Source organism: Malaclemys terrapin, chromosome 13 (assembly GCF_027887155.1).
Source record: "Malaclemys terrapin pileata isolate rMalTer1 chromosome 13, rMalTer1.hap1, whole genome shotgun sequence".
NCBI classification, from domain to species: Eukaryota; Metazoa; Chordata; order Testudines; family Emydidae; genus Malaclemys; species Malaclemys terrapin.
The window spans coordinates 33,971,106-33,993,490 of record NC_071517.1 but is presented as its reverse complement, the minus strand read 5'-3'; the positions used below and the strand labels follow the sequence as shown (position 1 = coordinate 33,993,490).

At 45.8% G+C, this 22,385-nt stretch overlaps 1 protein-coding gene across 1 annotated transcript; it reads left to right on the top strand.

Annotated features, from left to right (window-relative positions):
* The first annotated feature begins 20,476 nt into the window (after window positions 1-20,476).
* On the top strand, window positions 20,477-21,433 carry LOC128848438 (olfactory receptor 14A16-like). Its single transcript, XM_054048439.1, has one exon. The coding sequence runs from the start codon at window positions 20,477-20,479 to the stop codon at window positions 21,431-21,433; it is 957 nt and encodes a 318-aa protein (XP_053904414.1).
* The last annotated feature ends 952 nt before the right edge of the window (window positions 21,434-22,385 follow it).

Sequence of the window (22,385 nt, the reverse complement as noted above, 5' to 3'; positions counted from 1 at the left end):
CACCTCATGGGGCTCAGGCTCCGGGGCTGAAAAACTGCTGTGCAGACATTCGGACCCAGGCTGGAGCCTGAGCTCTAGGACACTACACAGCAAAATTTAGCCCCACAGACCAAGCTCTGCAACCCCGAATCAGCTGACCCAGGCCTGCCACAGCCAAGCCACAGGGCATTTATCCCTGTGTAGACATACCCTAATGGACTGATACTCATGACACTCAGGTTATATTCCTCAGAGCTGCTGTGTGACCTCTAGCCAATCACTTTCCCCTTTCTGTACGATCTGAAAAATGAGGATGATGATACTTACCCGGCTTGATAAATCACTTTGAGATCTACAGCTAAGTTGTATTGTTATCTAGATCGACAAGGTAACCAGGCACCGAGCAGGGGAGAATACTTGAAGAGTGCAGCTGGGTGGGAAATGGGTTTCCCATCCTGCAATACTTTTCAAGATTTTGAGAAAGACTAAGAAGATGAGGTAACATTTTGTATTGGACTGACTTCTGTTGGTGGATGGGACAAGCTTTTGTGCTTCACAGAGCTCTTCCTCTGGTCTGGAGAAGAGAACCATAGTGTCCAAGATCAGTAGAAGATGGGACAGATTGTTATGCATAAGGGGATCACACATGATTTAGGAGACCACTTAAAAGGAAAAAGAACAGGAGTACTTGTGGCACCTTAGAGACTTAGAGGTGCCACAAGTACTCCTGTTCTTTTTGCGGATACAGACTAACACGGCTGCTACTCTGAAACCTGTCACTTAAAACGAAGTGGGCAATTAACATGAAGTGGGCGATTAACACTCTGCAGAACAGGCAGCAGGGCCCATTGACTCCAAAGGAGCTACAGCCAATTTATACCTGCTGGGCGACCAATGTGAACTTTTAAATATTTTTAAAAAGTTGTCCAGCATTGCATCTGCAGCCCATTGAGCTTTTTAGTTTAGTGCTGTCTGTAGCAAGAGAAAAATTAATGTAATGGCTGAAAAAGAAAGAAAGAAAGAAAGAAAGAAAGAAAGAAAGAAAGAAAGAAAGAAAGAAAGAAAGAAAGAAAGAAAGAAAGATTGATTCTGGGCCATTCATCCCAACAGAAGCTGAAGATCAGATACTTGAAAACTGTGCAACACAGAATTCCTCCAAGATTCTATCCCTAGTGGGACTGAACCACTCTCCGTCACCAGCAAAAGTCACACTTGTAATTAAACCCATGGGGCAAAGAGCTAAGCAAGTGCGGACCGGTTCAGAACTTTTGAATCAGCTTCAGATCAGATTGGCAGGCAAAAAATATGGATTTATAGCTGTGTAATGGGCTAGATCCCCAGCTGATGTAAATTGACATCACTCTATGGAAATCAAAGGCCCAGATTCCCAGTTGGCGTAAATAGTCCAAACTACCATGAACTCAATGGAAGTATAACAATTTACCCAAGCTCATGACCTGGCCCTTAGTTTTTAGTCTTCACCTCTGGGTACCTCCTGGTGACTGACTTCAAGCAGACAGGGCAGCCTGAGCTGTGGATTCCTCTAGCACAGGGGTGGGCAAACTACATCCCGTGGACCGGATCTGGCCCATCAGGGCTTTGGATTCGACATGTGGGATTGCCCCCTGTGGTGCTGCAGGCCTCGCACAGCTCTCAGAAACGGCTGGCGCCACATCCCTGGGGCCCACAGGGGGAGGGGGCAGAGGGCTCTGTGCACTGCTGTTGCTTGTGGGTACCTCCCCCCAAGCTCCCATTGGCTGGGAATGGGGAACCACGGCCAATGGGAGCTTCAGGTGAGGTACTCACAGGCAAGAGCAGTGCGTGGAGCTCTCTGTCATCACCCCCACCCCCAATGGGCCACAGAGACATGGTGCTGGCTGCTTCTGGGTGTGGTGCAGCGTGGGCCAGGGCCAGGGCAGGCAGGGAGCCTGCCTTGGCCCCGGTGCGCGTCGCTGCCACCCCAGAGCCGCTCCAGCTAAGCGGCGCCAGGCCGGAGCCTGAACTCCTCCTGCACCCTGTCCCCCCAACTCCCTGCCCTGAGCCCCCTGCTGCACCCTGCACCCCTCCTGCACCCCCACCCCCTGCCCTGAGCCCCCTGCTGCACTCTGCACCCCTGTGCACCTCAACTCCCTGCCCTGAGCCCTCTGCTGTACCCCTCCTGCACCCCAACCCCTTGCCCTGAGCCCCCTGCCGCACCCCTCCTGCACCCCAGCCACACCCCACTCCCTTCCTGTACCCCAGCCCCCTGCCCTGAGGCCCCTGCCGCACCCCACACCCATCCTGCACCCCAGCCCCCTTCCCTGAGCCCCCTCATACACCCCGCACCCCTCCTCTGCCCCAACCCCTTGCCCTGATCCCCTTCCTGCACACTGCACCCACACCCTGCACTCCCTCCTGCACCCAAACTCCCTGCCCCAACCCTGCATACAATTTCCCCACCCAGATGTGGCCCTCGGGCCAAAAAGTTTGCCCACCCCTGCTCTAGCGGATGCATCCCAAGAGCTGCTGATACAATGCAGGAGGGAAAAAACATCTCTGCTCACCTAGAAGTGTTTATGTGGTGTTAATGAAGGATCAGGCTACTCCAGGCCAGTTGAGATTCTGGTGCCACTAGGCTCTTAGCTATTGTAGATCGTGTTTCTGTGTTAGAAATCCCTGTTTTATTTTGCAAAGACCTTGGGACATGCTTTGGGCCTCTGCCCTGCCTTGTTTTTAGCCAACGGTCCTTCCAGAGATGCTGCCATCATGTGAGATCCAAGGCGGATGCTTTTCTCCCTCTGTGGGGTTAGAGTCGGGCAGGTTATCAGTGTGGTTTGCTCCAGAGGTGAGATTAGAGTTGGGCAATATTCTTCCCCTTTTTTCCTTGTAATGTTTTTTATGTGGTTTTTTTTAAACAGAGGCTTAATTATTCAGTTTGTCCGTCCACCCATCTGTCCAAACAATGTTTCTGAGATCAGATAAAATAGAGATACAAAATTTTCAGAATAGATTTGTATATGACAGCTAGATGATATTTCAGTCCGATTTCAAATAAAAATGCATTAAAATGTTAATTATAATTTTTATTATTACAAATCCAAAATCATCCATTACGCTATCCTGCTTTAACTGCCATTACCACCACATCCAATATAGAAAGAAATAAGAAAACTCTTCAATGAACTTTAACCTGTATTTACAAAACACTCTGTTCTTTTAAAACATGACTTCTCTTGCTTTAAGTTTTGAAAATTCAGCCACTAGTTTTTTAGATCCCATTTTCCAGCTATTTCATGCTCTATTGACATTGTGGCAAGTCCAACAAGTCTCTCTTGCACCATTGTTGAATGCAGATATGTTTTTATCAATTTGAACTTTGAGAAGCTACGTTTCCCACTATCTACAGAAACTGGCAAAGTTAAAAGAATGTATAGAGGTATAAAAATGTTTGGAAAACTGTCTGAGTTTATTTTCACAAATAAACGTCAGTACTTCTTCAGGAGTAGAATGTTTCTTAAGTCATCTTGAAAAAGCCTGAAGCTCACTACACAAACCTTTAGCATCAATGTCTTTTAAATTTTCATGAGTCAATGCCGACTCCAGTTTTATACAAAATTCTCTTATCTGTTTTGCTGTTTTCTTTTGCAACCTGTGGCTATCATATAGAAAACCAAATACAGACTCTAGCTGCTTCATCTGTTGAAATCTTTCGTCAACTGAATGAATAGAAGTATCAAGGACTGTGAAGTAGAAATTTACTTTGAACCTTTGTTTTGGGTTCTGAATGGGTGTGTCTCATCCTTCATATGAAAACTGCTGTTTCTTTTGCCGAATGCGAATTGACTCTGGTTCAAATTCTGTCGGAAAGTCTATTTCTTCAGCAAGCTCGAGAGAATTTACCAGTGTTCTTTCAAACCCTTTATCACTTCTGAATTCCTCCAGAATATTTTTAGTTTGCTGCAGTTTTTGAATAGCAGAATGTATGTTCAAGTTCTTTTCCTGCTTACTAGGGAGGCTAATCTTGAAAAGGATATAATACCACAAAATGAGTGAAGTCACAAATTTGAACTTGGAAAGGCCATTTGCAAGAGCTTCTGCATCTGAACGTGCCATATTGCCAGATAATCCAGTAAAGGTAGTATCATCAGACATTTCAATTAGGCATTGTAAATGTTTCCAAGTTCATAGCGAAGAGGCTTCAAAGCATCAGTGCGACTCTCCCATTTTGTCTGACTAAGTGGTTTCACAGTTAGAGAATTCAAATGACGAGTCAGAATCTCCCAACGGTGTGTTGAGCCTGAGAAAAACACATAAACATGTTGCACCAGGTGAAAGAAACTGCTTGCCTCCAAACAGCATCTAGCAGCATCATTGAGAACCAAATTCAGAGAATGCACACTGCAAGGAACGAAAAAGGTCCTAGGATTGATTTCCATCATTCTCCTTTGCACACCATTGTCTTTACCCTTCATATTACTCCCATTATCATAGCCTTGGCCACATAAATTTTCAACAGATAATGACATTGTTTCAAGCTCTTGTAGAATAGTTTCAGTCATAAATGCTACAGCTGTCTCCTTCAGTGGTACAAAACACAAAAAAATGTTCCTTTATAAGCACTTCAACATTATCTTCATCTGCAGACTTTTCCATATCCACAAAACGAATGATCATCGTCATTTGTTCAACATGACTCACATCTGGTGTACAGTCCAGTATTATTGAAAAGTATTTTGCAGAATTGGAAGCTTCTACAATTTTCTTTTTAATGGCATTTGCTAGGATTTGAATCAGTTCATTCTGCATATTTTTTCCTAAGTAATGAACCTGTGTTTCATGATCAGTTATTTTACGTACATGCTCCTTCATGACTGGATCAAACAAAGCTAGGTATTCAACAAATTTTTAAAAGTTTCCATTACCTGGAGTGTATAATTTTTCATTTCTACTGCGGCCGCGGAATGCTAAATTTTGCCCACCGAGAACTCTCACTAAAGCAAACAGACGCTCTAATACTTGTTGCCAATATTTTTCTTTTTCCTTGATCACACTTAAATTTTCTTCATCGATAGTTTTTCCTTTTTTCAATCATAATTCAAATTCTTTCCAATTTTGAAAACATTACAAATTTTCTGTACTTCTTTCATGTGAAGAGAGAATTGAAGATATGTTTTTTCCAGTCCTTCGAACCATTTTCAGTAAGTGATGTATCCATTGCTTGATTTCTAAACAACTTTCAGCAAAAGCAAAACACAGAGTCCTTCGACATTGAATATTGTAACCAGTTTCGATGAATTTCTTCCACATTAATGAGTTTCCTCTTGTAATGCTGAGCAGAGAATTTTCTTTTATTTCCGTCCTTAAGGAAGGGAAATTCATGAACTTGTTCGGATCCATGTTCCACGAGAATTTACCGAACACTGTCATCACATCTGGGCCATGAAGCTGGTGTAAGGATTTTCCTTTCTCTGAGGCTATCTGGTCAGAAGATCTCGGGGAGCCTTATAGTTTATCTCCTGCTGAGTCCCCTTTTTAAGCCCATCTATCAGAGCTGACTCCAATGAACTCCACACACACAAATATAAAATAAACAACAACACTTTATTTGCTAAGGGGAAAGGAAGGAAGGAGAAGGGGAATGGATTAATAATTCTGGAGATTCGGGATAACACAAAAACACACTCATACACTCTATAATACAAGATGTTCTTCTACCTTTACAGGTGTCAGCGATGAAGAGGCTGCAGGATCCAGATGACTGAAGCCAGCGATGAACACCGACCGTGGATGACAGATGAAATAGACAGGTACATATGCCTATTTTAACTCCCACCCTATCCTGCTTTGCATCGTCTGTGAGTGCACAATTGAACCAACGAATCGGACCAGGTCCGTGTATGGAAGTTTGCTTTCCCAAAATAACAAACAACCAAACAGCCCCAACTTAATTAGTAAGTAACTATTGCAGGCCAATAGTCAGTGCCAAGATTGTACTGCACTACTAGAGAGAACTGGACACTTGAACTTCTGACAGCTCAAAAGCCCAAGAGCCCTGGGCTCCTCCCCTCATTTGTCTTTTACTGTTACCGGGCAAGGTCAGATTCCCACTCTTCCTATTTTCCCGCCTTTTTGGTATAGAGGAACAAGAACCTAACCCAAAATGGAGACTACCATGTTCTTTTACTAAACCAAGATGGCTTTTGATTTACAGAACTTATTTTAACTTTATACATGTATTACATTAATAATTTGGCAAGATTAAACAAGGTTAAACTGAAACTAACACTGGGTCCCCATACTGTAACTTGTTTGTAATTTCCTCATTCTTTCTTCCTTCTACTTCATTTATTTCAATTTCTGCATCGGTCTCTGAAAGTGAATAAATTTTCTCCACTTCCATATCAGTCTGATGCTGTGAGCTGCCTTCATCTAGAAGCAAATTTCCATCATCTTGAGTTTCCAAACTGCTTCCATGTGGATGTGAGCTAACCTCCTCTCCAAGTAAAATTCCTTCATCTGGATGCTGTGAACTGCTTCCATCTTTATTTGGATTAAAGAGAAGATATTTCAGGAAGGATCCCTGCTGTTTTGCTTGGTCCTTTTCCTTCTCAGCCTTTCGTTTATGATACTCAGCTCCTGAGGGTTTTCTTTTTCCTCTTTCTGCCATGGGTCATTTGAATATTGTTATGTGCTGTGCTCCCGACTGCAAGCATTATAGCATTAAGGATGGCTGACACACCACATGGTTGGCAATTTAAACCACACTGCAGCCATCCCAACACGTCTTTTCACTGCTTAAAGGTTCAATGATTAGTACCATAGACTCACTTACCTATTAAAATAGTTAGTTACAGCATTTACATGGAAACAAAATGACCTTATTCAACATTATAACCCGACACCGGTTGTTTGGAAAGTAATCCCCTTCCTCACAGTTACCCGCATGGAGTGTGACGTCATCACTTTTGTAATCTATTAAGCATTAATGCTGTTACTTTTCTTTTATGGACATTATTTATTACATGTGAACCAGTTATAACAAAGAAAAGTTCATAATTATATAGCCCGATAATAACGCTAAGGTTTAATAACGCTTAAAGATACTCACATTTTGGATTTATAATGCTGAAAGACGATATTCTTTATTCTTTGGCACCAAGAAACACAATTTTCCACAGTATTCACTCGATTCTTAACCATCTACCTGTGACGTGTGTTAAAATGACCGTTTGACATGTATCAACTCGCGATATCTCTGCTCTACATGAATTTCTGGCTATGCGACCTTGATGTATATTTGAGTTAGGTGTCACTAGCATTGCAGCTCTTGCTGCTGGCGGATATGTTTCATTGTGGCTGAGTTATTGCTTATCAAAATTGTGGAATGGGTCTTCTTAACCCTACATCGCAAATTGAAAAAAAAATTTGCTAAAACATTATTTATTTTTGCAGTAAATAAAAGATCTGATATAATAATAAATTATCAGAAATGTAGAGAAATGAATTATAATTCATATTCCCTTTGTACATGCACAGGAATTGAAATCTTCTTATTTTATTTGTATTTTATTTCATTTTTTTTTTCATTTTCTTTTTTTTTTATTTGATTTTTTTCCTCGAATTTGGCACCAAATTTAACTTGGCACCCTAGGCAACCGCCTAGTTCACCTATACGGACAGACCGCCCCTGCACCCTGCAGAGAAGAAGATAGACACCAACACCAAGGAAGCTGACAGGAACACAGCTGGGTGTTGTGCTCTTTTTATTTTTCTAGCTACAAAACTGAAAGTAACATGAAAGTGAGGCTGTGCGTTGGGGAGGGGAGAGTTCTCACACACTGAAAGGCACAGGACATCATATTTGTTATGGGTGTTGTGGGACATCACACAAAGACAGGGGAGTTAAGATTATGAGGGCATTTAATTCAATTCTGCATTTCCTTGTTAGAAGCGTGAGGTCAGCTTTACTTGACCTTCTGGACAGGCATGAGCTGTCACTGGGAAACTTTAACTCTGGGTTAATGAAGTTTTCAGCCATTATTTCCCCTAATCTTTTAACAGAAAGAAAGCTTGTTGATCGGAGTTAGTGGTCATTGCGGGGGCTGTAGGTGGCCATGGATATGGATGATGAGTGAAGCAAAAGGCTTTTTTAAGAACCATCACATTTTTCTGGAAAGGAGCTGTATTCTGTGCACTGCTTGGCCAATCTGGGTTCCCCTCACATCCACCTCTCACCCCCAAATCTCTCGGTAAGTGCAGCACAAAGATGGACACAGCCATCTGCAGCCATGCAGGCTCAGAGAGGTGGGAAGTGGCCTGTTCATCTCAATGAGCTATTCTCAATGGAGTGAGAAACACCTGCAGGAGAGGGTACAGCCTGAAACAATCACTCGGAGAGTTGTGAATTGCTCCACTCATATCAACCATCCAGGTGCCAGCAGGGGAAGGGGGAGAGTATAGAGCCCCCTGAACATTGAAAGAGAAGAACATCACACCCCTCTGTTGTCCCAGTCCCCCTGTCACTCACCCTCATGTCCCCCCTTACCAGTGTCCCACCCTTTCTCATCTCCTGACCCCCAACCCACCTCCTACCCACCCTCCCTTTCCATCCTCCTCCCCATAATCACCCCTCCCCTCGCAGCCCCAAAAACATTTCTCCCCCAATTCCCACCCCCATTGTCCTCCCCTCCCAGCAGCAAAGTGTATTTCAAAAATAGTTTCAGCACCTCCTAAATATCCTGCTGTACTCAGGTGACATTTCCCCACAATTCAAAACCCTCAGATAGAGGCAGATGCCTCCTGTCCTTAGTTTCAGATTTATGCTCAGGGTTAGATCTGAACTCAAAGTGCCCAGCTGGCATGCAGTTTTGCTAGCCAGAACATTCCACCTTATAGGTAGCTTTCAACCAGCTCATCCTCTCCCCATGCACCTTCCGTGTGTAATCCATTCGGTAGGACTCCAAGCACTTCTGAGACTGAAGGGCCCAACTGAGAGCTAAACTCTGGCTATTAACACTGGAACTTTATTTTCCCCAAAGGGCTGCTGGGGTGGCCCTTGAGCACTGGAAATGCTTCCTGCTGTGAGGATCTGAGACCTGGTTTGATCTCTATCTGGGCACAAAAAATCAGCACCAAAACACACCAACATTAAGAAAAGTTAGATGTAACTCCTTTGGAGTCAATGGGGCTGATTTCCTCTCACTCACCCTGATGTAAATCAGGAGTAACTACATTGGAGACAAGGAGCCTGATGCCCCCATCACTCTCCGCAGGATAAGTCCATGGTGTTACAATGGAGTATGTCTGGTCTAAGGAAGAGGAGATTCAGGCCCTTTGACTCCAGCCCCTGCTGCATCCTCCACCCACTGAATCCCCTTATCCTACTCCCTGAGTGTTTCCCTCCCTCTGCCTCACACAGCCCAGACCCCCAAACAAACCCCCACAGTCCCTAATCCCCTCCCTCCCTCTCACAATCCTCCACCCCACAAACTCTCTCAGCCCCAGTTCTTTCAGATCCCCCCACATGGTACAGAGCCAATTCTCCCACCCAGAGTTCCTGACTCAGCTTACTCAGAGATCCCTGCTTAACTCCTCTGTCCACCAGTCCCCTCCTCTGCTCAGCCCAACTCCCCGAAAATGGTCCCAGCCCCAGGGAGCATCCCCCACCTCAGTTCCAAACACCTGCCCATTCTCTCCTCCTTCTCCCCATTGACAAGTCCTGGCCACCATTTCCTTCCTTCCCCACTCTCATTCTTCCTCTGAACAGTATTTTCAGGGTGGCCTCTGCCAAGCCCCACCCAGTACACAGCTAACCTGGGGAACTCCCTGCCACAAGGTATCCCTGAGACAAAATGTCCAGCAGGGTGAGACACTGACAGGGATCACGAAAGCCTTCACAGTTACTTTCGATCAGATAATGAATTAAACCACCATGATGCAAGTCTCCAACCAGCCACACACTCCCAGGGAATCTCCCTGAGGTGGAGGTTAGTGCAGAATTGATCATTGACGGGGGACGGGGAGGGTCCCTGCCCCTCCCTCTACAGTAGCTGGTGCTGATCCCTCCAGGAGTCACTGCTCAGAGCAGAGATGTTCCCAGGAGCCTGGGGATAGAGGCAAATTTATTCCCATAAATCTCTGCTGACTGTCAGGGCTGGATTCCGACACTCCAGGGCCATGCAAGGGACTCTGTCCCCTTGATCCGGTGTCCCACGTGGTGTGTCAGTGGCAAGCACCCCTCAAAGACAGGCTGAGACAGTGGCATAGGACCCCTGCTCTGTCCCAGAAGAGGAGCAGGTGACTGTCCCTGAACCCCTTGGGATCAGCATGGTGCCCACAGACAGGCAGGGGGCAGTCGTGGTACTCTGAGTCCTTACCTCCCCAGCCAGGGTGTATCTGCTTGGGTGAGGGGGTAAGGACTGCTGTGCTTTTCCCTTCCCCCTGCACACTTTGTTCCCTGCTGAGGTGGGGTGGTAGGAATCCTCCAGAGCAGTTCATACCCCATGAAGATGCCGGGGGCAGTTCCCTTCTCACATATCCCTTCTCTCAGGCCCTCTTCAGACTCAGGCAGATGCTGCAGTGGGGGCAGATGTCCCCATCCCATCCTTATTGTTCCAGGCTGTCAGAGCCAGGGCACTGGACTCTGGTGATTCCTGTGGAACACAGGCAAATTCTATTTGGAGGGAAAAAAGACAAATATTTCACCCAGATCTATGAAAATTCATTAAGCGCTCAAACAAAACTGAAACATGGATCATCTCTAAATAAAAGTTTCATTATGAATTTTTCATCCAGTCTCAATTATTATGCCCTAGATTTTGGTAAAGTGGGCCAAAGAGAATTGAAGTAACATAGCTGCATAGTTTTTGGCATCTTGTGACTTCCTATCTCTAGATCCCTGGCTGTACTAGTTACCATTTCAGGCTGGGATTCTCAAGGGAGTCTAAGGGAGTTAGGAGCCCAAGATGTACACGCCTTACTCCCGCAGGCTCTTTTGCGAATCCCAGCCTTCATTATCTGAAATTCAAAAGAAGCCCCGGCCTTGGAAGTGAACAAGATAGACACAGGACCAGGATTACAAAGGCACCTAAAGAAGGAGACAGGTGCCTATTGGAATTTACAATAGCATCTAAGCAGGTTAAACTCCTAACTCCCAGTGAATGACCATGGGACTTAGCCACCTAGCTCATTTAGGAGCATTGATCAATCCCCATAGGTGCCTGTCTCCATCTTTGTAATCCTTGGCCACAGATAATACAGAAGCTAGGCTGGAATCAGGGAATGCTGGGGGAGATCATATGTGGGGGTGCTATGTGGGACTCCAACTTGTGGGACAGAATGGGTCTTTTGGCTTTATCACCTAGGCACTAGCCTCTGGGCCTCTGCTGCTGAGCTGTGCAGGTCTCCAGGGAGTGAGTCCCACTAGCACTTAGGAAATAGACATAAATAAATCACCTTCCCGCAGCATCAGTCCTTTAATGCCAGTGATACTCAGTGTCAGCTACACACAGCTCATTTGCAGAGAGCAACAGGTTTGAGTCTAGTTCTGTCAGTTCAGTCTCAAAATGAGGAGGTGAGGAAAGGATTCTCGGATACCTGTGCCTTTAACTTCTAGATTCTGGTATATAGATAGATATTGACCAAAGAATCCTGGTGCTGGATGACTGAATGTGTCATATGTTGGGAAAAAATCCACAAAGATCAGTACAGTAAGTTTGCTATTTCAATTAAATATGTTGGGGGGTCAACATACAGGGGGAAATTAAGATGATAAATAAGACTTACATGATGAACTCATTAAGACTTTTACTTTAAGTTTAATCAAATACGTGTTGCTGATTGGAATTTTTGCACCCTTTGGGAAAATTTTGACTTTTCACAGGAAACCCCAAATCAATTTTCCCCCCAGTTTTTGGCAAATGAAAAACTTTCTGCTGAAAACTGGATTTTTTTTTATCACAATACCAAAAAAGTTTGGTTTTTGAGTTTTCAGTTTCTTTACAAAATAATCCCAAAATGTTTGAGATTCTAAGATTTTGTTGGTGGTGGTGTGGTTTAGCTAAAAAAACCAATCTCCCTTAAAAATAACACAGCTGAAAATTTCCAAACAGCCGTAAATTTTAAATAAATTGGTAGAACACTAATATTGCCTGATAAGAGCTTGATTTTAAACTCATTTATTCTATTGCATCTGTGTGATTTCCCTTTCAAAGGGAAAGTTGTGAGGAGGTAACAGCTGAATAAACAGTAAAGTTGGCAGCGCACAGAATATTTTATACAGAACAGTGCCTTTAAACCCTGGGTTAGAGTTGAACCAAGCAGTCAAAGCCTGTCTATCCTGACCCCATTCAAGGACATACGGGAGCTCACTGGGAGTAGAACCCTGATCTCCTGATCTAGCTCCACACTGCTGCCAGCTGAGTATAAATGCTTTAAATGGGTGTGCAGAACTTACACAGAGTAAGACACGGGGTTATATTTTCAAAGGTATTTAGGTGTCTAGTGGGATTTTCAGAAACACCTAGGACCTTATAACTCATTGATTTCAAGGAGTTTTGGGGTCCTAGAGGGTTCTGAAAATCCCACCAGATGCCTCAATACCTTTTACAATCAGCTCCACAGCCCTTCTCCAAAAGCCCTTACACTCCTAGTAGACACGGCAGAGAAAGGGAGGGAGGGAAAACAGAGGCAGAAAGAGGGGAAATGATTTGCCTAAAGTCACACAGCATGTCACTGGCAGAGACAAGAGTAGAACCCAGGTGTCCTGACGACCCCTGCACCGCACAGTGCAGAGTAAAGGATACAACACAGTGGTAACGAAGGGATGCTGCTAGTCCATTGTTACATGAAGACTGAAGTGCAGATGGGATTTGGTCCCATAAATCAATTTGGAAGCAGGCAGCCGGCCATCTAGGCACAGAGCTTGCGGTAGAAACATTACAGATGAGCTGCTACTTACGAGGCTGGAGGAGTCTATGTCATATTGCCCTTCAAAGTGGGAATCAGGCTGTGTTGGCATTTTAGTCTATTAGTTTAATGCCAAAGTTATGAGTTTGGTGATAATCACAATGGAGGGACCTTCTTTGCAAGAATTGTTGGATTTTTGAGTGAGCTTTGTTCCATCCTTCATACTGAATTTTATCAAGCCACACCTTGGGCCAAATCCTCAGTTCATGTAAAGTGATGAAGCTCTGTTGAGTTTAAAGGAGGATATACTAGTGTGATAATATGACTGATGGATTCTCAGATGTGAGGAGCACTAACAACACCGAGTCATTGTAAGTGACGAGTTCTGTGCACCTTTGAGATTCATATAATGAGATATTAGGGAAAGGAGAAACAGGGTGTCATAACTATAAAGGGAAGGGTAACAGCTGTCCTGTGTACAGTACTATAAAATCCCTCCTGGCCAGAGACTCCAAAATCCTTTTCCCTGTAAAGGGTTAAGAAGCTCAGGTAACCTGGCTGGCATCTGACCTAAAGGACGAATAAGGGGACAAGATACTTTCAAATCTTGTGGGGGGGGAAGGCTTTTGTTTGTGTTCTTTGTTTGGGAGAGTGTTCGCTCTCGGGACTGAGAGGGACCAGACATCAATCCAGGTTCTCCACATCTTTCTAAACAAGTCTCTCCTATTTCAAACTTGTAAGTAAATAGCCAGGCAAGGCGTGTTAGTTTTCCTTTGTTTTCTCAACTTGTAAATGTACCTTTTACTAGAGTGTTTATCTTTGTTTGCTGTACTTTGAACCCAAGACTAGAGGGGAGTCCTCTGAGCTCTTTAAGTTTGATTACCCTGTAAGGTTAATTTCCATACTGATTTTACAGAGATGATTTTTACCTTTTTCTTTAATTAAAAGCCTTCTTTTTAAGAACCTGACTGATTTTTCCTTGTTTTAGATCCAAGGGGGTTCGATCTGTATTCACCAGGAGTTGGTGGGAGGAAGGAGGGGAAGGGTTAATTTCCCCTTGTTTTAGATCCAAGGGGATTGGATCTGTATTCACCAGGAGTTGGTGGGAGGAAGGAGGGGAATGGTTAATTTCTCCTTGTTTTAGATCCAAGGGGATTGGATCTGTGTTCACCAGGGAATTGGTGAATGTCTCTCAAGGCTATCCAGGGAAGGAAATTAGCCTTGGGATGGTGGCAGCAGAACCAGAGCTAAGCTAGTAGTTAAGCTTAGAAGTTTTCATGCAGGCCCCTACATTTGTACCCTAAAGTTCAAAGTGGGGATACAGGCTTGACATGGTGGTAGAGCGGTGGGATCATTTTAAACCCAAAAGCCAGTGAGATTTTTTTTTTCCTTCTAGCTGCTTAGAAAGCCGAGCTGGAGGTAGATAGATGCATATCTTATCTCTCCTTGCCTAAAGGCAGAGGTATTACGTTTTTTTTTAACAAGGTCCTTTTTTAAGAGAAGGGTTCAATGGGCAAACAAAGGTAAAGGGAATTTACAAGCTGAATTGTTTTTTTTTCTTTTTACATCCTCGGGAGTAGCTAGTTAGAAAGTCTCTGTTAACTCAGCAGCAGCCAGAGCTGAGAGCTTCCCAGTTTCAGTCAACTGCAGAGGGGGTGACCCAGCACAAGAAAACAGGAAAATGACTACAAAAGAAGAAAAAGCCGAAGAGGAGGCCCACAAGAGAGCTATGGAGCTGAAAGAAAAAGAGATAGAGCTGAGAGACAGAGAAGAGAAAGCCAAAGAGGGGGCCCACAAGAGAGAGATGGAGCTAAAAGAAAGAGAAGAAAAAGCCAAAAAGGAGGCCCATGAAAGAGAGATGGAGCTGGAAAAAGCCAAAGAGGAGGCTCACAAGAGAACTATGGAGCTGAAAGAAAAAGAGATGGAGGAGAGAGAAAAAGAAAGGAAGCATGAACTGGAAGTAGCAAAGGCTAAGCAGGATGCACCAGGCAATCATAACAACCCCCCTCCAGGTACCACTTCCCATCCCAGAAAATTCCCCACCTACAAGGCAGGCGATGATACTGAGGCCTTCTTAGAAAATTTTGAAAGGGCCTGCCTTGGATACAGCATCGCTGCAGACCAGTACATGGTAGAGCTGAGGCCGCAGCTCAGTGGACCCTTAGCAGAGGTGGCGGCTGAAATGCCTAAGGAACACATGAACAGTTATGAACTTTTTAAAAACAAGGCCAGACTCAGAATGGGGCTAACACCCGAGCATGCCCGTCGGCGGTTCAGAGCCCTAAAGTGGAAACCCGATGTGTCATTTACCCATCATGCCTACCACATTGACAAAAATTGTGATGCCTGGGTATCAGGAGCAAATGTTAAATCTCTGGAAGATCTGGTTTCCCTAGTAAAAATGGAGCAGTTTTTAGAGGGTGTTCCTGAGGAAATAGAAAGGTACATCCTAGATAGGAAGCCCAAAACTGTAACTGAGGCGGGGGAGATTGGAGCCAAATGGGTGGAGGTGGCAGAAAAGAAAAAAACTAGTAGCAGTTGGAGCGAATATCAGAAGGGGCAAGCCGAAACAAAACCTTACCACCGGGGACAACCCAAGGCCCCACCCACATCCCAAGGGAAACCCCAGACGCCTTCTCAACCCACCACACCAGTCTCCACCAACCAACATCGCCCCGGTGATACCTTAGCAGGGCGATGTTTTAAATGTAATGAACTGGGACACATAAAGGCTCACTGCCCCAAGAACCCCAACCGATTACAGTTCATTACACCCCAATCACCCCAAAGATCCCCAAACCCAGATGCCTCTCTCATACCCTCGGAGCGAAGGGAAACCTTGAGAGTGGGCGGAAAGAAGGTTACCGCCTGGAGGGACACTGGGGCTCAAGTGTCAACTATCCACCAATCCCTAGTGGACCCCAAACTCATCAACCCAGAGGCTACAGTGACAATTCAACCCTTCGTGTCACAGTCTGTAACCTTGCCTACAGCCACGTTGCATGTCCAGTACAGGGGCTGGTCAGGAATGTGGACTTTTGCAGTCTATGACAATTATCCCATTCCCATGCTGCTGGGGGAAGATTTGGCCAACCATGTGAAGCTAGCCAAGAGGGTGGGAATAGTCACCCGCAGCCAGGCTAAGCAAGCTTTCACCCCCATCCCTGTTCCTGAGCCTTCCACCAGGGCCCCGTCTGTGTTACCAGAGACCGAAACAACGGTGGTGGAACCGGATCCCCTGCCAACGACTGCAACAGCCGCAGTGGATCCAATCCCAGAGACCCAGCCAAAGCCAGTCCCAGAACCGGAACTGTCAATGCAACCAGCACCAGAACCATTGCGAGGCCTGAGTCCAGTGCTTGCAAACCCGTCTACAACTCCAATGCCAGAGGGCACCAGCGAGCCTGACTTGGCAGAAACAGCAGATAACCCTACCCAAGAGGCTCAGCCAGAGCCTGAGATACCACATAGTGCACCAGCGGACAGTGGATCACAGTCAATGGAAACAGTCCCAGCACCTGCACCAGAGGGACCAAGCCCCAGTCCACAGTCCAAGGAGGAACTGATGTCTCCAGCATCAAGGGAACAGTTCCAGGCCGAGCAGGAAGCAGATGACAGCCTTCAGAAAGCTTGGGCGGCGGCGCGGAGCACCCCACCGCCTCTCAGCTCTTCTAACCGATCCCGGTTTGTTGTAGAACAAGGACTTTTATACAAGGAGACTCTTTCTGGTGGGCACCAGGAAGACTGGCATCCTCAAAGACAGTTGGTAGTTCCCACTAAGTATCGGGTAAAGCTCTTGGGCTTAGCCCATGATCATCCCAGTGGCCATTCTGGGGTGAACAGAACCAAAGACCGTTTGGGGAAGTCCTTCCACTGGGAGGGAATGGGCAAGGACGTTGCTAAATATGTCCGGTCTTGTGAGGTGTGCCAACGAGTGGGAAAGCCCCAAGACCAGGTTAAAGCCTCTCTCCAGCCACTACCCATAATTGAGGTCCCATTTCAGCGCGTAGCTGTGGATATTCTGGGTCCTTTCCCAAAGAAGACACCCAGAGGAAAGCAGTACGTACTGACTTTCATGGATTTTGCTACCCGATGGCCGGAGGCAGTACCCTTAAGCAACACCAGGGTTAAAAGTGTGTGCCAGGCATTAACAGACATTTTTGCCAGGGTAGGTTGGCCCTCCGACATCCTTACAGATTCGGGAACTAATTTCCTGGCAGGCACCATGGAAAACCTGTGGGAAGCTCATGGGGTGAATCACTTGGTTGCCTCCCCTTACCACCATGAAACCAATGGCCTGGTGGAGAGGTTTAATGGAACTTTGGGGGCCATGATACGTAAATTTGTAAATGAACACTCCAATGATTGGGACCTAGTGTTGCAGCAGTTGCTTCTCGCCTACAGGGCTGTACCACATCCCAGCTTAGGGTTTTCACCATTTGAACTTGTGTATGGCCGCGAGGTTAAGGGGCCATTACAGTTGGTGAAGCAGAAATGGGAGGGGTTTACGCCTTCTCCAGGAACTAACATTCTAGACTTTGTAAGCAACCTACAAAGCACCCTCCGACACTCTTTAGCCCTTGCTAAAGAAAACCTAAAGAATGCTCAGGAAGAGCAAAAGGCCTGGTATGATAAACATTCCAGAGAACAGTCCTTCAAAGTAGGAGACCAAGTCATGGTCTTAAAGGCGCTCCAGGCCCATAAAATGGAAGCATCGTGGGAAGGACCATTCACGGTCCAGGAGCGCCTAGGAGCTGTTAACTATCTCATAGCCTCCCCCACCTCCAACATAAAGCCTAAGGTATACCATGTTAATTCTCTTAAACCCTTTTATTCCAGAGAATTAAACGTTTGCCAATTTACAGCCCAGGAAACAGATGACGAGGAGTGGCCTGAAGGTGTCTACTACGAAGGAAAAAAGGATGGTGGCGTAGAAGAGGTGAACCTCTCCACAACCCTTGGACGTCTGCAGCGACAGCAGATCAAGGAGCTGTGCACAAGCTTTGCGCCAATTTTCTCAGCCACTCCAGGACGGACCGAATGGGCATACCACTCCATTGACACAGGTAATGCTCACCCAATTAGAACCCCACCCTACCGGGAGTCACCTCATGCCAAAACTGCTATACAAAGGGAGATCCAGGACATGCTACAGATGGGTATAATCCACCCCTCTAATAGTGCATGGGCATCTCCAGTGGTTCTAGTTCCCAAACCAGATGGGGAAATACGCTTTTGCATGGACTACCGTAAGCTAAATGCTGTAACTCGTCCTGACAACTATCCAATGCCACGCACAGATGAGCTATTGGAGAAATTGGGACATGCCCAATTCATCTCTACTTTAGACTTAACCAAGGGGTACTGGCAAGTACCACTAGATGAACCCGCTAAGGAAAGGTCAGCCTTCGTCACCCAGGCAGGGGTGTATGAATTCAATGTACTCCCTTTCGGGTTGCGAAATGAACCCGCCACCTTCCAAAGACTTGTAGATGGTCTCCTAGTGGGATTGGGAGAATCTGCAGTTGCCTACCTCGATGATGTGCCATTTTTTCTGATTCATGGGCAGAGCACCTGGAGCACCTGGAAAAAGTTTTCGAGCGCATCCAGCAGGCAGGACTAACTGTTAAGGCTAAAAAGTGTCAAATAGGCCAAAACAGAGTGACTTACCTGGGGCACCAGGTGGGTCGAGGAACTATAAATCCCCGACAGGCCAAAGTGGATGCTATCCAAAAGTGGCCGGTTCCAAAGTCTAAGAAACAGGTCCAATCCTTCTTAGGCTTGGCTGGATATTATAGGCGATTTGTACCCCACTACAGCCAAATCGCCGCCCCGCTGACAGACCTAACCAGAAAGAAACAGCCAAATGCAGTTCAGTGGACTGATGAGTGTCAAAAGGCCTTTAACCAGCTTAAGGCAACACTCATGTCTGACCCTGTGCTAAGGGCCCCAGACTTTGACAAACCGTTCCAAGTAACCACAAATGCGTCCGAGCGAGGCGTGGGAGCAGTTTTAATGCAGGAAGGACTGGATCAAGAATTCCATCCTGTCTGAGAGGGAAAGCCACTGGTCAATCAGCGAAAAGGAATGCTACGCCATTGTGTACGCGCTGGAAAAGCTACGCCCATATGTTTGGGGACGGCGTTTCCAACTACAAACAGACCATGGTGCGCTACAGTGGCTTCATACCGCCAAGGGAAATAACAAAAAACTTCTTAGTTTGAGCAGGGGGTTGGACTAGATGATCTCTTGAGGTCCCTTCCAACTCTGATATTCTATGATTCTATGATTCTATGATTTTGATTTTGAAATACAACACATTTCGGGAGCTTCTAACAAAGTGGCTGATGCACTCTCCCGGGAAAGTTTCCCAGAGTTAACTGGTTAACAATTGTTCTTGGAATGAAACATATTGTTAGTTCTTATATAATCAGTAGTATGTCTAAAGGTACATGTGTCTTATTAACTCTGTTTTCTCCTAGAACTCCAGGAAGAAATCACAGCCAGTGTGGAACCGAACATCCAACACTATCTGTGATTTGGGGGGCGTGTCATAACTATAAAGGGAAGGGTAACAGCTGTCCTGTGTACAGTACTATAAAATCCCTCCTGGCCAGAGACTCCAAAATCCTTTTCCCTGTAAAGGGTTAAGAAGCTCAGGTAACCTGGCTGGCATCTGACCTAAAGGACGAATAAGGGGACAAGATACTTACAAATCTTGTGGGCGGGGGGGAAGGCTTTTGTTTGTGTTCTTTGTTTGGGAGTGGGTTCACTCTCGGGACTGAGAGGGACCAGACATCAATCCAGGTTCTCCACATCTTTCTAAACAAGTCTCTCCTATTTCAAACTTGTAAGTAAATAGCCAGGCAAGGCATGTTAGTTTTCCTTTGTTTTCTCAACTTGTAAATGTACCTTTTACTAGAGTGTTTATCTTTGTTTGCTGTACTTTGAACCCAAGACTAGAGGGGAGTCCTCTGAGCTCTTTAAGTTTGATTACCCTGTAAGGTTAATTTCCATACTGATTTTACAGAGATGATTTTTACCTTTTTCTTTAATTAAAAGCCTTCTTTTTAAGAACCTGACTGATTTTTCCTTGTTTTAGATCCAAGGGGGTTCGATCTGTATTCACCAGGAGTTGGTGGGAGGAAGGAGGGGAATGGTTAATTTCCCCTTGTTTTAGATCCAAGGGGATTGGATCTGTATTCACCAGGAGTTGGTGGGAGGAAGGAGGGGAATGGTTAATTTCTCCTTGTTTTAGGTCCAAGGGGATTGGATCTGTGTTCACCAGGAGTTGGTGGGAGGAAGGAGGGGGGATGGTTAATTTCTCCTTGTTTTAAGATCCAAGGGGTTTGGATCTGTATTCACCAGGGAATTGGTGAAGGTCTCTCTAGGCTATCCAGGGAAGGAAGTTAGCCTTGGGATGGTGGCAGCGGAACCAGAGCTAAGCTGGTAGTTAAGCTTAGAAGTTTTCATGCAGGCCCCTACATTTGTACCCTAAAGTTCAAAGTGGGGATACAGCCTTGACACAGGGCCATTCTCTCTGTCACTCTAATCCTGACCATTGTCCTTCTCATTCCCTCCACAGCCATCACACAGCGTACTGAGGAAGAAAATGTCCAACCAAACCACCGTGACCGAATTTCTTCTCCTGGGATTCTCTGATGTTCGGGAATTGCAGATTTTACACTTTGTGGTGTTTCTACTGCTTTACCTGGCATCCCTGCTGGGGAACCTTCTCATCATCACAGCCATAGCCCTCGACCACCACCTTCACTCCCCCATGTACTTCTTCCTGATGAATCTGTCCATCCTAGACTTCGGCTCCATCTCTGTCACCATCCCCAAATCCATGGCCAATTCCCTCACGAACACCAGATCAATTTCTTATTCTGGATGTGTCGCCCAAGTCTTTTTTTACATATTCTTTGCTTCAGCAAATTTTGCCTTACTGACCATCATGGCGTATGATCGATATGTCGCCATCTGCCAACCACTGTACTATGAGATGGTGATGACTAGGAGAGCTTTCGTTCAAATGACAGCCAGTGCCTGGATCAGTGGTATTCTCAACTCTGTGTTGCACACTGGGAACACGTTTGCGATATCCTTCTGTGGAGGCAACATGGTGGATCAGTTCTTCTGTGAAATCCCCCAGCTCCTCCACCTTGCCTGCTCTGACTCACACCTCGGTGAAGTTGTTGTTATTTCTCTTAGTGTGCCTTTATTTTCAATCTGCTTTGCTTTTATAATTGTGTCATATGTTCAGATCTACAAAGCAGTGCTGAGAATCCCTTCTGAGCAGGGCCGGCATAAAGCGTTCTCCACCTGCCTCCCTCACCTCATTGTGGTCTCTTTATTCCTTTTCACTGGCACCTTTGCCTTCCTGAAACCCACCTCCAACTCAACCTCAGATCTGAATCTCTTGGTGGCTGTTCTCTATTCCGTAATGCCCCCAATAATGAATCCGGTCATCTACAGCTTCAGAAACAAGGACATGAAAGGTGCACTGAATAAATTGATAGGTTGGAGGTTATTCAGGAAGAATAAAATGTCTATATTTCACCACTGATCACAATTTTAGTCTGTTTTTCTTTATAAATATAATCATCTGATGACATTACTGCCTTCATGAGAACATACTGTGCAATCAGTTTATGCAGTATTGAGTATTTACACTAATAAAAATCCAGACAAACTTAAATCAAGAAAAAAAGTAGTTACTAGAGGTTTACATCAATGCATTTAAGATCGGAGTCTATCTATCTATCTGTAACCCTTCTGCCCCTCTGAGTTGGCAGCAACAAGGGCCGGGTTCAGTATCTAGGGGTTCCGTTTCAATAATGCAATGCAAAACCGGCTTGAGCCCCCACCCAGTGACCTGGGACAATTACATACCACCCCTCTGGGCGCCTCTAGGAGGCAATACTTCTCCACTGAGTGTAGCAAAAGGCTTTTAATAAAGGAGGGAAACAATGTGGCATTATGTTCGGGAAACACCAGAAACAGGATTCATAACACAAACCATGAGCAAAAGACCCACCTTCAAGTAAGTTTGGCAGTGTCCTTTTCCCCTCAGGGTCTTAAGTCCAATCACCCCAAAGTCCAACAACCCCAAAGTCTCTGGTCAGTGCCGCCCCAGAGTTCAAAAGTTTATCTGCAGAGTTTTACCTCCCCAGCCTGGGCGGAAATGGGGGGGGGGGGCACACGGGATGTTAAGGGGCACCTTATGTGGTCTGAGGCCGACTGCCCCATCTCTCTGTGCAGTTCTGCTGCAGACTTCACCACGAATGGCTCCACTCTACCAGCTGTGCCGCACTGTGCCGCTCCTCCAGCCGCCCCCGCAAACTGCTCCGCTCTGCTCCCCGTTCCGTGGACTGCTCCAACCGTCCCACAAACTGCTAAACTCTACCAGCCGCTCCACTCCACCAGCCGTCCCATGAACCACTCCAGCTACCCCCGCAAATGGCTCAGCTCCGATCTGCGCTGCTCGCTGTTCCATGGGCTGCTCCAACCAGCCCACA

What these genes read in the sequence shown, in the direction of transcription:
- LOC128848438 (XM_054048439.1), top strand. Translation starts at nt 20,477, where the DNA reads ATGTCCAACCAAACCACCGTGACCGAATTTCTTCTCCTGGGATTCTCT.